This window comes from Hakea prostrata, chromosome 7 (genome assembly GCF_041222555.1).
Source record: "Hakea prostrata isolate BN-2017 chromosome 7, UWA_Hpros_2, whole genome shotgun sequence".
NCBI classification, from domain to species: Eukaryota; Viridiplantae; Streptophyta; class Magnoliopsida; order Proteales; family Proteaceae; genus Hakea; species Hakea prostrata.
In genome coordinates this window covers 27,144,654-27,157,804 of record NC_142606.1, presented here as the reverse complement: position 1 = coordinate 27,157,804, position 13,151 = coordinate 27,144,654, and the positions used below count along the sequence as shown (strand labels likewise).

The following is a 13,151-nucleotide window of genomic DNA, read 5'->3' as shown; positions in this document are numbered from 1 at the left end:
CTTGACCCATCTCCCAACATAGGAAATCTTTGATATGGAAGTTCTTTTGAAAGCTTAAATTACTGCCAACATTAAAAAAAATAATTACTGCGTACATTAAAGTGTTCCTCTGGAAATATCACATTCTAGCAACCTCAGTAATACCAAACTAGCACTTTCTAAACATGTCATTTCAAATGATTCTTCGTGTGGAAATGGACATGACGCTCCAGAACATCTCTATCTATATTGCAACTTGGGGTCCTACATGTAGGCATGTATACCTTAGGTCTTTGCACTAAAAATTTTACCCAGATAACGATGACTTTATGATGTATCATCCTCATTTGTGTCAGTATCTTATATGGAATGCCAGAAAAAGATATCCCATTCCATTCGAGTCCGGATCAACTCCCCCGACGGGTTCCGGACCACACAAAACAGTGTGGCCCACAGTGTAAAACACTTTTTAGAAAAAACAAAAAAAAATTAAAATTTCATTCATGGACCCCACTGTTTTGTGTGGTCGGGAACCCATCAGGGTAGCACTGTGCTCCCCGACGGGGTGAGGATCGAGATTCCATTCACATATCCAACCGAATCCAAGGATGTTATTATAGGTATTAGACCCAGACCCAGGGCTAAATAACCTTCATAATCAAGCTGTTCCAAAAAAATTGAACCTACAAAAATAAATGACCCCCCCATAATTACAAAGTCTTAACCCAGACCCTGCCCTGTCAAGTTCAGCGCAACCCAAGCCTGATTTATTGACCTTGAGCGGGCTGGGTTGGGCTGAGTTGACCTGATTAACCCTAGTAACTCTAACGAACTCTAATTACCCTGTATTTAGAAGAATAATAAAAATATATCCTTTCAATTGAAAAACCAAAAACAGTGTCATTTTAGATACTAAACAAGAGAAAACTCTGGGGATTAACAGATCAACCTATCAGAGATCAACCAAAACCTTTTTTCGCTTATTTGCAGATAATAAACAGGAGAATGTGTTACAAATACACCAGAACAGAACTCAAGCCATAACGAGAAAATAAAATTGTTTTCTGCCAATCATGGTTATGCAAGGATTCAATCTTTGATAGACCATTCTCCAACAGTAAGAAGTATACAACATCTAATGATGGTGATCTTGAACATAGCGGAGGCCACAATACTTGCAAATAGCAGGCTCGTCCAAGTCCAGGCATATGAATTCAATTGGGTGCCCAAGTGCAGGATCGGTGTCTGCAACAGAAATAGAAGACGGTGAGAATACCATCAGATCAAAGAAACATGTATGGTTTTACCATCCACTCCTCTGGAAAATGAAGTGAAAAGGTCTGATCACAAAAAATAAGCAAGCCTACAAGTGGGCAGTTTCTTGGGAACCTACCTCCTTCACAAGCCGCAATCCTGCCTCCAACCTTGATGGGTGGGACATCATTGATCAATTCCATTGGAGATTTTTTACTTGTATCCTGAAGATCATTACATCAAATAGATTATCTTCAAAGCTCAAAAGTTTTACGAAGTTCTAAAGCAAATACAACAACAAGAAGCCTTGTCCCAACTAAATAAGGTCCGCTATATGGATTCTTGTCTTCCAATCAGTTCTGTTTGAGTCATGCTAGATACAAGGCCTAAGCTATGCATATTCTTTCTCACCATTTCTCTTAAGGTTATCTTAGGTCTACCACTAGCTCTTCTAGTCCCTTCAATCTAAATTATATCACTTCTCCGTACAGGGGCATTTATAGGTCTTCGTTGAACGTAGTCGTGCCACCTCTAACGACTTTTTCAAAGCTTATCACTTATGGGAGGAACTCCCAAACCAACTCTAATATGATCATTCCTAGTTTTGTCATCCATCCATCTTAACATCCTCATTTCTACTACACTGAGTTTATTTATATGATTCTTTTTAACAGCCCAACACTCTGCACCATATATCATAGTTAGTATAAAATTTTCCTTTAAGTTTCAATGGAATACGCCAATCACACAAGACTTCGAACGCACCTCTCCACTTCATCCATTCTATTTTAATTCTTTGAGAAACATCATCCTCTATATCACCTCTTTTATTTATAATTAAACCTATATACTAACACAATCACTCTAAGGAACCTCCTTATCATCAAGTATCACCACCTCATTGTCTGTCCGATCATGACTGAAGTTACAAACTAGATATTGCGTCTTCGTTCTACTTAGTTTAAATCCTCTTGATTCTAAAGCTGCTCTCCATGATCTAATTTGATATTAATCTCCACTTGAGTCTTATCAATCAACAAAATATCATCAGCAAAAAACATACACCAGGGGACCTCATCTTGAATGTCTTTGGTTAATTCATCCATTACAAGTGCAAATAGATATGGGCTTAAAGTTGATCCTTGATGTAGCCCAACTGTAATTGGGAATTCATTACTTTGTCCCCCCAAGTTCTGAAGCAAATACAAAATATAAATATGTAGTGGAATAAAGTAGGGAAGGGGTGAGAGAATGACAAAAAAAATTCACTTACAGGTAATGGAGCTCTAAATCCTAGATTTTGCATATAAATGCTATTCAATGGTATGACTAAATCTGAAGAATCTTTCCAACTTTTATGATTCATTCCATTCATCCATCGGCTTTTTTTATTATTTTTTTTATTTTTTATATTTGTCATTCATCACATGTTGGCAATTCTATAGATAAAATAATAGAATTCTAGGCAAAAAGAAAGCTACAATGCCAATTTTTATGTTCACTCCAAAAACCAATTCATCCTTTATAACCTTTACTTTCTCCTGTCTCTTTTACTTAACCTTGTCTAGATCCATGTAGCCGACCCCACTGAGTTTGGATAAGGTTATGGTGATTGTTATTGAAGACTTTTGACAAAATAAAAGTTTAACAGCTGACGCATGGAATATTTGCCTCTAGACAAAGAATCAAACCAAATACAGCAGAGCAGGTATTGGGGTGACTTTACTCTTTTGAGTCTCTTCTGTTTTAGGCAGACATCAAGGAGATATTGTTACACCCATATTTGAAACGGCTAAACCAGAAGAGAGAGAAATGCTAGACAAAAACTGGGAGCTGGGATACCAATAGGATGAGTCAACACATTTCACAAATACCAACCATGATATATGTTCACTGAGTCTAACCTGTCAAGCCAAGCATGAGATGTGGTTTGCCATTCTACAAAAAAAAATCCAGGGGCAATGGCCCGGGAATTTGCATGCTGAGCACATGTATAACCAGCAAAAGCAAGGGCTATAAACACAAGTACGACCTTCTAACAGACGTTGAATATCACAGAAATAAAGATCTCACAAGGAAATCTTATTTTTCTTTGGGTGTGCCACTAGGAACTCCTAACTAACTGAAATTTTGCAGCCTAATTAAGAATTTTGGGCGTCTTTGAGGAAAACCACTTTTTCCCCTCAGATAAGCAACAAAAAAGGTGATTGTCCCAAAGCAACAGCATGGTAGAATTTGGAAGCAATAATTCCTCCTCATTTCTTTCTTAGCATAATGCAATAACACAGCCTATCCCAACAAAATCGGGTCAGCTACATGAATATCTCTCTTTCAACTTCTATTTGAGGCCATACTTGATATGAAGGCCATGCTATGCATGCTTTTCCTCAATGCTTCTCCTACTCTGATATTAGGTCAGCACCTACTCACCTAGCTCTTTTAGTAGCTTCAATAAAGCTTCAGCTGAATATGGTGATGCCTCCTCAAATGACTTTCTTGTGGCTTATCATGTATTGGAGATACTCTAGAATCAGTTCTGATATGTTCACTCCTCATATAAACCTTCCTAGTTTTGCCATTCATCTATCTCAACATTGTCCATCTCCACTACATCAGTTTATCCATATAATGATTATTAACTGCCAACTTCTGTACCATATATCATAGAACATAAAGGTACCTATAAATTTTTCCTTTTTAAGTTGTGAAGGAATACAGACAACATAGGAGATGCACCTCTCCACTAGATTCATCCTATTTAAATTTCTGTGAAATATCATCCCATGTATCACCTCTTTTATTTATGATTGAACCTAGATACACAACAAAACTTAAATTTGCAAATCTCCCTCTCCCACTCATCAGTTTTCACCACCTAACTATCCATCCTAGTGTGACCAAAGTAACACACAACATACTCCCATCTTCTTTAAATTTACCTTACAATTTCAAACCCTTCGATTCCAAGGTTCTACATGAGTACAACTTAGAGTTAGTTCCTACTTCTGCCCCATTTCACCAAACCAAAAAATAATAATAATAATAATAAATAAAAGAAGCATACATCAGGAGAACTCACCTTGAGTATCCTTAGTTAAATTATTCATGACAAGCAAATGCAAATAAGGGCTTAAAGCTGATGCTTGATGTAACTGAATTGTAATTGGGCATTCACAAGCTTGGTTTCCAATACAACCCTTACACTTGTCACTGTACCATAATACATATTGTTGATTATGTCCACATGTTCTTGAAACACTTCCTTAGTATTTGCAAATTGACTCCCTAGGGACTCGACGACAAATATATTTTTCCTAAGTTATAAGGACCATACGGAGATGCTTCTTGCAATCTCTATAATTTTTCATACATCTTGCAAGTATAAAGCTTCAGTCATGGATCTTCTAGGCATAAAACCAAATTGGATCCCTATAATTGTAATTTTTCACTCAACTGGATCTAAATAACCCTTTCGCTATAATTCTGTAGCAAGATGCATCATTTATTTATTAATTTTTCCCCCCGGTGGAGGGGGTTTAAATGTATGACTCATTCGTATCATGTCTCTATAGCCATTGCAGCTCTGATTATCACCTTTACTTATGCTTCTCTTTCATTCCTATGGAATTTTCCTGATGCTTATAATCTTGTTAAACATCATAGTAAGCAGAAATAAACCACAGATTCCGATGAAATTCCTCACAACCATTGGTACCTCATTTGGGCCTTGTGCCTTGTCTACTTTCGTCCTCCATGTAGCTTCTTTTCCATAAAATCTTTAACACATGGTGTCTTGATGGGCAATTGATGCAGTAGGTGACCTATAGGGCAAAATAAGCCTTGGGTTGGTTTATGCATAAGGTGGATCTTTCATCCGATGGGTTTTCTTTGTTCAGTCACTTTAATGGGCCTAAATATGTATAGAAAATACGAAAATGGATTTACTTAAGTAGTTTAGTTCAAGTCATGTTTTGAGTCAGTTTATTCCATTATATTGTAAATTTTATGTTACCTTACTAGACAAGGATTGGGTTAGCAACATAATCCTACCTTGGAAGGGACCCACAAAAAGCCAATAATCATAATAACCAGGATCTGTAGATGGGCTCATGGTACAAATTTCAGTCGAAACATGAAAAATTTTGCGAAATTTTTGAAAAGTCAAAACGAAACTTATGAGGACGGAAAAAAAGTCCTCAGTTTTGATCGAAGCTTGTCGAAACCTCGAAACCTGGTTCAACCAACTGGACTAGCTGGTTCAAGAGAGAAAAAAATTCCCAAATTTTGTGGGAAACATGGGAAATTTCGTGGAAACCTGGAACTTTTCCTGTAAATTTTGTAGCTTCACAGACTGGTTCAACCCCCTCCATCAGGACTTCTTTATCCAAATTGCGTATTCCCTCAGACTGGTTATCTTAAGCATGTTGATGACCAGACTCATAAAGTTATAGTTATCGATTACCTTGATAACCATAGGCATAAAATGTCATGGGACGTCTATGTTCGTTGGTTGGAGGAGAGGTTGTTACAGGCATAGTATTACTCAGTTTACAGGATGGATCCACTCTTGGCACTAAGTTGTACTTTCCTTTTATTGTCAGCTATTTTGAAGTTAGAAATTATATATTGAATGTTATGTGCTTAAGTAGTTAAGTTTATAGTGTACTTTTCGGACAACTCTACATTGATGTTATGTACATTGAATGACATATCTACATTGATTTTTTTAGCAAAATACAGCCAATGTATTCTTTATACTCTAATTAGCTTAAATGCAAAGTCCCTCCATAAAATACTCCTTAAAACTTGTCGAAATTCCATGTCGAAACTTGCACAAAAAAATCTTAAGTCTCCTCGAAATTTCCCAGTTTCCCACCTATGTTTCCCATTTTCACCTGATCGAAACTTGAGTTTCCCTCGAATTTTTTTCTATGGGTGGGCTGGTAAATTCAGTAAGGTAAAAAAAGAGGGTTTTCAACCAAACTAAGGTTTGATGATGGGGTTAAGTCAAGTGAGTGTAGGGGAGTCTAAGAGTGTAAATTTGATAATGTTTTTAATGGTGGGAGATGCTGAAATTGATGTGACAGTAAACAAGGGTTCGGTTCTGGGATTTTCTCTCTTAAAGAAGAAATTAACGAATATAGAGGTTCTAATAGTCAAATAAGCTGCAACAGGGATTGAGTCATACTTATGGTCGAGGGAAATTTGGTCCAGAAGTTGGCAATTTTAATATCTGGTTTGGTCTGTGGTTTTAGGACGTGGGATGAAGTTCAGAGAACAGGGAAGCCAAGGTCTCTAATGGTAAGCAGTTGTAAGTTGTAAGTTGGACTAGCCACCCTAACGGTGAGAGGATCATTTGATCCCAAAAATAAACAATTTCGATATCTTGTTTAGTCGCTGGAAGTTCTACGATTTGCCAAGAAGTTCAGGGCTTGAGGAAAGCTAGGGCTTATGATTTGGAGGATGAGAAGAAGATCTGGGTTGAGGATGATTCAACTTTCTATTTGTTAGAGAATTCCTCATAGAGCAGCTTGAATAGTAGAAGATGTCCTTAAACTTGAAATAATTTTCCAGCAATTTGAAGGACAGAAGAAGATTGAATAAATTTAGAAAAGGGAGGACGGAACTGAAACATGTAATTCAACATGTGACAATGCTAAAAGCAAAATTTATTTTTCACTATATCATGGTTTGCTCTTCAAGAGCTGTTACATGCATAAAGCCTAATGGCTGGATAGAAAAGAAATAGGAATTCAAAGTCTAATTAGAATTACAATACTAGGACTTTAAATCAAGGGCAGAGCCAGGATTTAACTTCCGGGGGGGGGGGGGGGGGGGGATGTACTGATATTTCATACACGGAAAGATGGTTAGAAAGGAAGTTTCAAAAAATTGGGGTAGGGCGCAAGTGCTGATAATTCACACACAGAAAAAGGGCCAAAGGGAAATTTTCAAAAAGCCGGGGGGGTTGCACAGCCCACCTAGCCCTGGTGTAGCTCTGCCCCTGCTTTAAATGACAAGCTAGGGCTAAACTCACACTAGGATTCAAAAGTAGGATTCACTATCAAAAACTCAGTAGGTTTACAAATTGAAATTCAAAATAAAAGAGTAAATAAGATCTTAAATACCCCTAAGTATGAACATGATATTTGTCTTGGTGTAGTGAATCCCTACATCAACTAAGCCAACCCTAGTTCTGCTTCCCTATACCTGCGGGTAGTTTCAGACTGCTGAACTGCATCAGTAAGGCAATAATCCAGCCCAATAATCTACAAAGCATTCCAGATTTCAGAAGAGAGCTCAACCTAAATTTCTGGTCCATCTAATGGCCTAAATTATTATTTTTAATGTGAGTTTTCTCTTATTGCTGGAATCTTATACCCTCTTTATGATCCTGTTTTGGGACTGTTTCAGTTAGTCCAATTCGATATTACATCATTAATGCAGTCTCCAAAACATTATCACTTAGACCTTCCCTCTCTTTTTAATGACCTCATCCCTTTGTAGTACCATATCATCTTTACTTATAGTACATCTAACATGGTCAGGATCGCCGCTCTTTCTTTCCCTCAATTTAACTATCTAATAGATGGCCTTTCACCCTTCCTTTATGCTAAAATCGTTCTACAGATCTTCATATGTCTTCATACTTTCTTTTTCCAAAACCTTCCTAGCTTCATTTCTACTAAAATTATGAAGTAGGTACTCTACATCTTTTAGTACTTTAACCATGTCTTAAACCTAGATTTCTTTGTCTTAGTGCCTACTTGAACTTGTCATCCCATTACCAAGTCTCTCTAAAGCAATGAAGTTTTACTCTCAATTTGCCTAATACATTGTTAAAAGTAGTCATCTCATCCATATTGTATAAGTGTCTCCCTCAAAGTCTTACTTTCCTTGGTTGATTACTTCATTAGCAAATGATTTCTGGAGTATTATCTTAGAACCCACCACCATACCTTGAGGCACCGTTTGCGAAGGTGAAGTGGGAAAAAAGGGGTTAAAAAACAAAAAAACACAAACATGTGGGCCCCATATGTAATGGGGTGAGGAAGAAGGAAAGGAAATGAAGGGATTTTGGGGAAAAGTGTTAAATGTGAGTACCACTTTATTGTTTTTCACAAAATCTCACATATTTTATAGGGTTTTGAAAAGGCATGGGATGAGAAAGTTAGCATGTCACCTCAAAAGACAAGCTTCCTTCATTTAAGGAAGCTTGTCTGCCAACTTTCCCACCCGAGTGAACCAAACAAGCCACACTTTGGGATTTCATGGAAAATTTTGCTTTTTCAAACTTTTTCCCACCCCACTTTTATTCTAGGAAACAAACGGTCCTAAGGTAAATAAACTTATTGTTCTTATGGTTCTGTTTAGTGATGCACATATCCATGGCTAATAATCTACACAGTGTAGTTAGGCACTTAGCTCTCCCACGGTATAAACCTTATAGTCCTTACATTATTACATAAGGATTTATCTATCTCAGAAGAAATTCATTTGGCTGCTACGAAGTCCACTTTTGAAGGTCACTAATAGCTCTCCCGTGGTATAAACCTTAAGAGTCCTTACATAAGGATTTATCTATCTCGGAAGAAATACATTTGGCTGCTATGAAGTCCACTTTTGAAGGTCACTAAAATGCTTCTCTCTTGCTCTTTTATAGTAGAGTAAACAATAGATAACACTATAAGCCACAAAATCATCTAAAACTGAGATCCCCTCTTCTATCCTTTCTCCAAAACCATATCCTCCTTTTATACCTTCATAGCCTTTATGACCTTTCTAAGCCTTGGCGAGATCTTGGCGAGAATTCAAAAGATATGAGCTACCATGAGTTCATAACCAAGACATAAGACCTGCACCAACCAAAAAGTAAAGCCTGAACTAACTAAAATGTCTCGACTCAAATTTTGGTACTTGTATCCGGTCTAGCCAAAATTTCAAAAAATGGTACTGCATATTATAAAAAAGCACTAGCTCCCTACAAGCTTCGAAATTACTAAGTAAATCAATAAAGAAGGGGAGAAACTTTAGTCCTTGACTTTTTGACCACAACATGACTCAATATTAGTAGCCGCTAGGATATACTATTGGGGTATGCCACATTACCACAAATCGTATTGATATGGCTTCATCCATTATTGCATAAATCACTTAGTTTACATGCCAATGATGTGCCACAGCACTCAAACAATGTGCAAAATAAGCAATTTTCATTAAGGGTTTGATGTTTACTTCCAACTAAGGATGCAAATCCAACACAACAAATTTTGTGTGTGTTTGTGTTGATTTTTTAGTCCTTTAATACAATTTGAAGATTAAAAGCTTCCTTGAGAAAGGCAAAAGCTTGCTAATATTTCAGCAAGGTCTTGGTGGTCTTGACTTGATTGAGATGTGTTTTCGAACCTTGGCCTCTTAGATCATACCCAACATGTCCATTTAAATCATCCCCTATGATAATCTTCGCTCCTAGACTAAAAGCTTATGTTGGTACACACCCTTATCCTTGTATAGAGAGGCTGTCAGGTGCTGGAAACAGCACCTCTAGAAACAGCAGTAAGACTACATATATTTGACCCTCCCAATACCTTCCTAGGTGCAAGAGTCTTGGAGCACCTTGTGTGGCCTTTTTAAAAGCATATACTTATCCATTGATGTGATCCCAAAATGGTAACTTACTACTTTTATCCAAAACCTATTTGAGGTGCATAAGCACTAATTATATTAACAACCTCTTTCTCCAATGCAAGCTTAATAGATGCAATCGTTTGAATCTTTTAACATCTTGATGCAGAATTGGCAGCAGATACAAAAGAGAGAAAAGCCCAAAGCTCAAGCCCATTAAAGCCTAAGGACATGACCCAAAACAGCCCATGGCTTGCATGGGCTAGGACTATTGAAGTGGGTTAAAATGAGCCCATGGTTTCATGGGATTGGATCACTTTAGTGGAAGAAGAATATCAGCCCACTATTTTGAACTAAGCCCAAGTCTAGCTTTGAAAAGTCAACAAAAGGAGCTAGTAGGTGGTGTAGTTAGTGGTGGGGTATAGTAGGTGGATATTTCTATTATTGTTTTGACTAGTGGTGTTGGGTGGTAGTTGGATGTTTCCATTATTGTTTTTGACTAGTGGTCTTGGGTAGTAGTTGGATGTTTCCATTAATGTTTGTAGTAGGTTGTGTTAGCTAGTGGTTGGATGTTACCCTTAATGTTTATGTCTCTTTAGAGTGCTATATAAGAGACTTATGTAAGAGATGAAAGAAAACAACTTATGAATTGAAATCAAATTGTTTGCTAGCATTCCTCCTCTTGGAGAACCCTTGTGTTTGATCAAGGTAGATTGGTGTTCAATCCAATCGATCCACCTTGCGGTGAGAAGCCCGGGTGTTAAGACTCCTTGTGTTTGATCAAGGAAGGTTGGTGTTTGATCCAATCGATCCACCTTGCGGTGAGAAGCCCGGGTGTTACATGTTATGTTGTTATTATCACTTTCTTCATTATCGTTCTGCCCCTATTTGAAGATCTATTCAGCCCGTTTCGTTATATGCTATTATCCTTATAATACCATTCTAGTTTCGACCCTTCTTTATAGCATACTGCTGTTTTGAAGACCTAGTTAGTCCTTGTTCTTAAACCAATATCCTTGTTCTACCACTTCGGATTTCAGCCTTCCATTGTATCTGAATTTTATCTATCTTAAGTCCATCATATTTGCAGTTGATTCCCTGTGAAAGGTCCTATTTGGCTACTATTTTGATCATTCAAATACAATACTACATTACATTTACCGAATCATTCATTAAAGACCATTTGTTTGATTGGAAAAAAAAGGGTAGGATAGTTAAATGTGTGCAACCCATGTGAATTGGGTAACGGGGCAAAAAAGAGAAGGGACAACAAGAGAAAAGTGAAATTGGGGACTTTCCTTTTGGGTGGGCTACCTTAAAGGAATGGGGCAAGAAAACATCAATGCCACCTAGTAGACAAACTCCTGAATTTAAGGAGGCTTGTCTCCTCATTCTCCCACCCCAGTTAACTAAACAAACTCACCTATTGGTACTACATGGGACATAATGCACTTTTCCCACCCCTTTTTGCCCACCCTAGTTTGTTCCATCAAATAGTCTCTTAGTTTTTTATCCACCACTAAATCTCACTCCACCTCTATTACTTTTATCTACAAATATTCCAAGTTTTAAAGTAATCGAAATCCTTAGCTATTTTTTCTCTTCCATCTAGCCTCTTAGTCACAAGCTACATTTATCTTTCTTCTCCTCGTGATATCTATTAATTCTAAACTCTTACCTGCTAAAGATCAAATGTTTCAAGATGCTATCTAATCTTAAGCTTTTGGACTAGCTTCTTTACCTTCATACATGGTGTAAAGAACCCTTGCCTATATGTAAGTGCCTTTGGGGCTGATGGAACACGTTGCTTAAAAGGACACCCAAGCTAACCTTTGCTCACTTTTCATTGCACCTAGTACCTATTGTACCTGTTACTTATTCTGTCAAGGAAGTCCTCGCATATTATTTTTTATACATGAGTATATAATCCATGTAAAAAGGGTTTGGAATGGCATAAAAAGGGTTTGGTAGGGCATAAAAAGGGTTTGGAAGGGCCTTCTTTAGCTGTGCCCCATGCAAACCTGATGCATCAAACATCCTATCTGCGCTTGGGAACTGGTAGCAAACACTGGTGGAGTTCCTTCTTAAGACTGCGGTTTTTAATGATGAACATCAACACACTGATAATGAAGAAAGGTAAATAAACTGAACAGTAGTTCACCAGTTGGACCAGTTGGACGCTTGAAAATTAAAACCCATCCAGCTATGACAAAAATAAGAAGAGGTGAAATTAATCTAAACTGACAATGCTCAAGTAATTTCAGTTGCAACAAACTGATACCATAATAAATCGCCAAGGTTCAGCACAATCAGTTAGTTCAATAATTCGCAAGAAGCAGGAGTAGAAGTTTTTGTTTCAAGAATTAATTAAGAAATCATTCATTTCGAAAGATAGGAAGATTTAAATTAACTGGGTCGTCGTATGAGGAAAAGGGTAGTCAGCGAAGGCTTCTGTCTTGGTACGACGACAACCGCACAAACAGCTGGAATGTCAAAGGAATTCCCTTATGGTCAGCCTTCTCACAGGAATAACCAATTCAACATCCATCCTCACACCTTTACGGTCTTTGCCAAAAGAATCCAAAAGAGAAATTTTTTGTTTCCATTCGCACCTTTCACAAAATCTAAAAGGATAAGAGATCAAACCGAAGCAAACAGAGATGAATCGTGAGTTTCCCTAGGCCAGTAGAGGAAACCAAATTAACCACGTCAAATTCAAGACAGTCCCGAGAAATTCCAGAACGAAACCCAGGAAAGGTAAACAACAATGTAAATCCAAAACCCCCAAAATTTCAGCTGGTTAGCAATCTATCAGTTGAAAATGTTGAGTGGTACCTGCATCCATTTAGCGGTGTGACTGGTGATGATTTCACTTTTAACCACACTGAAACTTCTGACGCTCGGCGAAAGAGGTGACGGACCCATTATGGATTTCAGGAGATTTGACGCCATAGCGAATCCTTGTTTTCTTCCTCCTGCTGCCATTGAAACACAGACAAAGAGAGCGCGAGCGAGCGGAGAGAGACTTTCTGGACTTTTTGCGTTGTGGTGATAGAAATTGGGGCATCTTATTTCAAGGTCTCTCTACTTTAACATTGAAATTGCTTCACGATCAAGTGAACCGTTAGATCGAAATCTCGGTGGCCGAGAGGAATTCACTCGTTGCATCTCTTTAGTATAAAGTAATGACTGGCCGAGATTTTGATTCAGCCACCAAGATTCCAATCCAATGGGCGCAGAACGGAAACAAGGCCCATCAACATACCGTGCGTCCTATTTTAAGAACCCGATTT

The 13,151-nt window shown here is 37.8% G+C and overlaps 1 protein-coding gene across 1 annotated transcript; it reads right to left on the bottom strand.

The window, feature by feature from the left end:
* Positions 1 to 857: 857 nt before the first annotated feature.
* On the bottom strand, positions 858 to 12,900 carry LOC149010835 (NADH dehydrogenase [ubiquinone] iron-sulfur protein 6, mitochondrial-like). The gene is made up of 3 exons (XM_089163511.1): positions 12,694 to 12,900; positions 1,373 to 1,457; positions 858 to 1,224 (listed from the first exon to the last, which is right to left on the bottom strand). The coding sequence occupies exons 1-3, from the start codon at positions 12,841 to 12,843 to the stop codon at positions 1,115 to 1,117; spliced, it is 345 nt and encodes a 114-aa protein (XP_089019637.1). The 5' UTR covers positions 12,844 to 12,900; the 3' UTR covers positions 858 to 1,114.
* Positions 12,901 to 13,151: the final 251 nt, after the last annotated feature.

Excerpts from the sequence above, each read along its gene's own strand:
- LOC149010835 (XM_089163511.1), bottom strand. The coding sequence starts at position 12,843 with ATGGCAGCAGGAGGAAGAAAACAAGGATTCGCTATGGCGTCAAATCTC. Across the intron at positions 1,458-12,693 it reads ACACCGCTAAATGGATGCAG|GATACAAGTAAAAAATCTCC; the intron begins GTACCACTCAAC and ends AATGATCTTCAG. Across the intron at positions 1,225-1,372 it reads GATTGCGGCTTGTGAAGGAG|ACACCGATCCTGCACTTGGG; the intron begins GTAGGTTCCCAA and ends TTTCTGTTGCAG.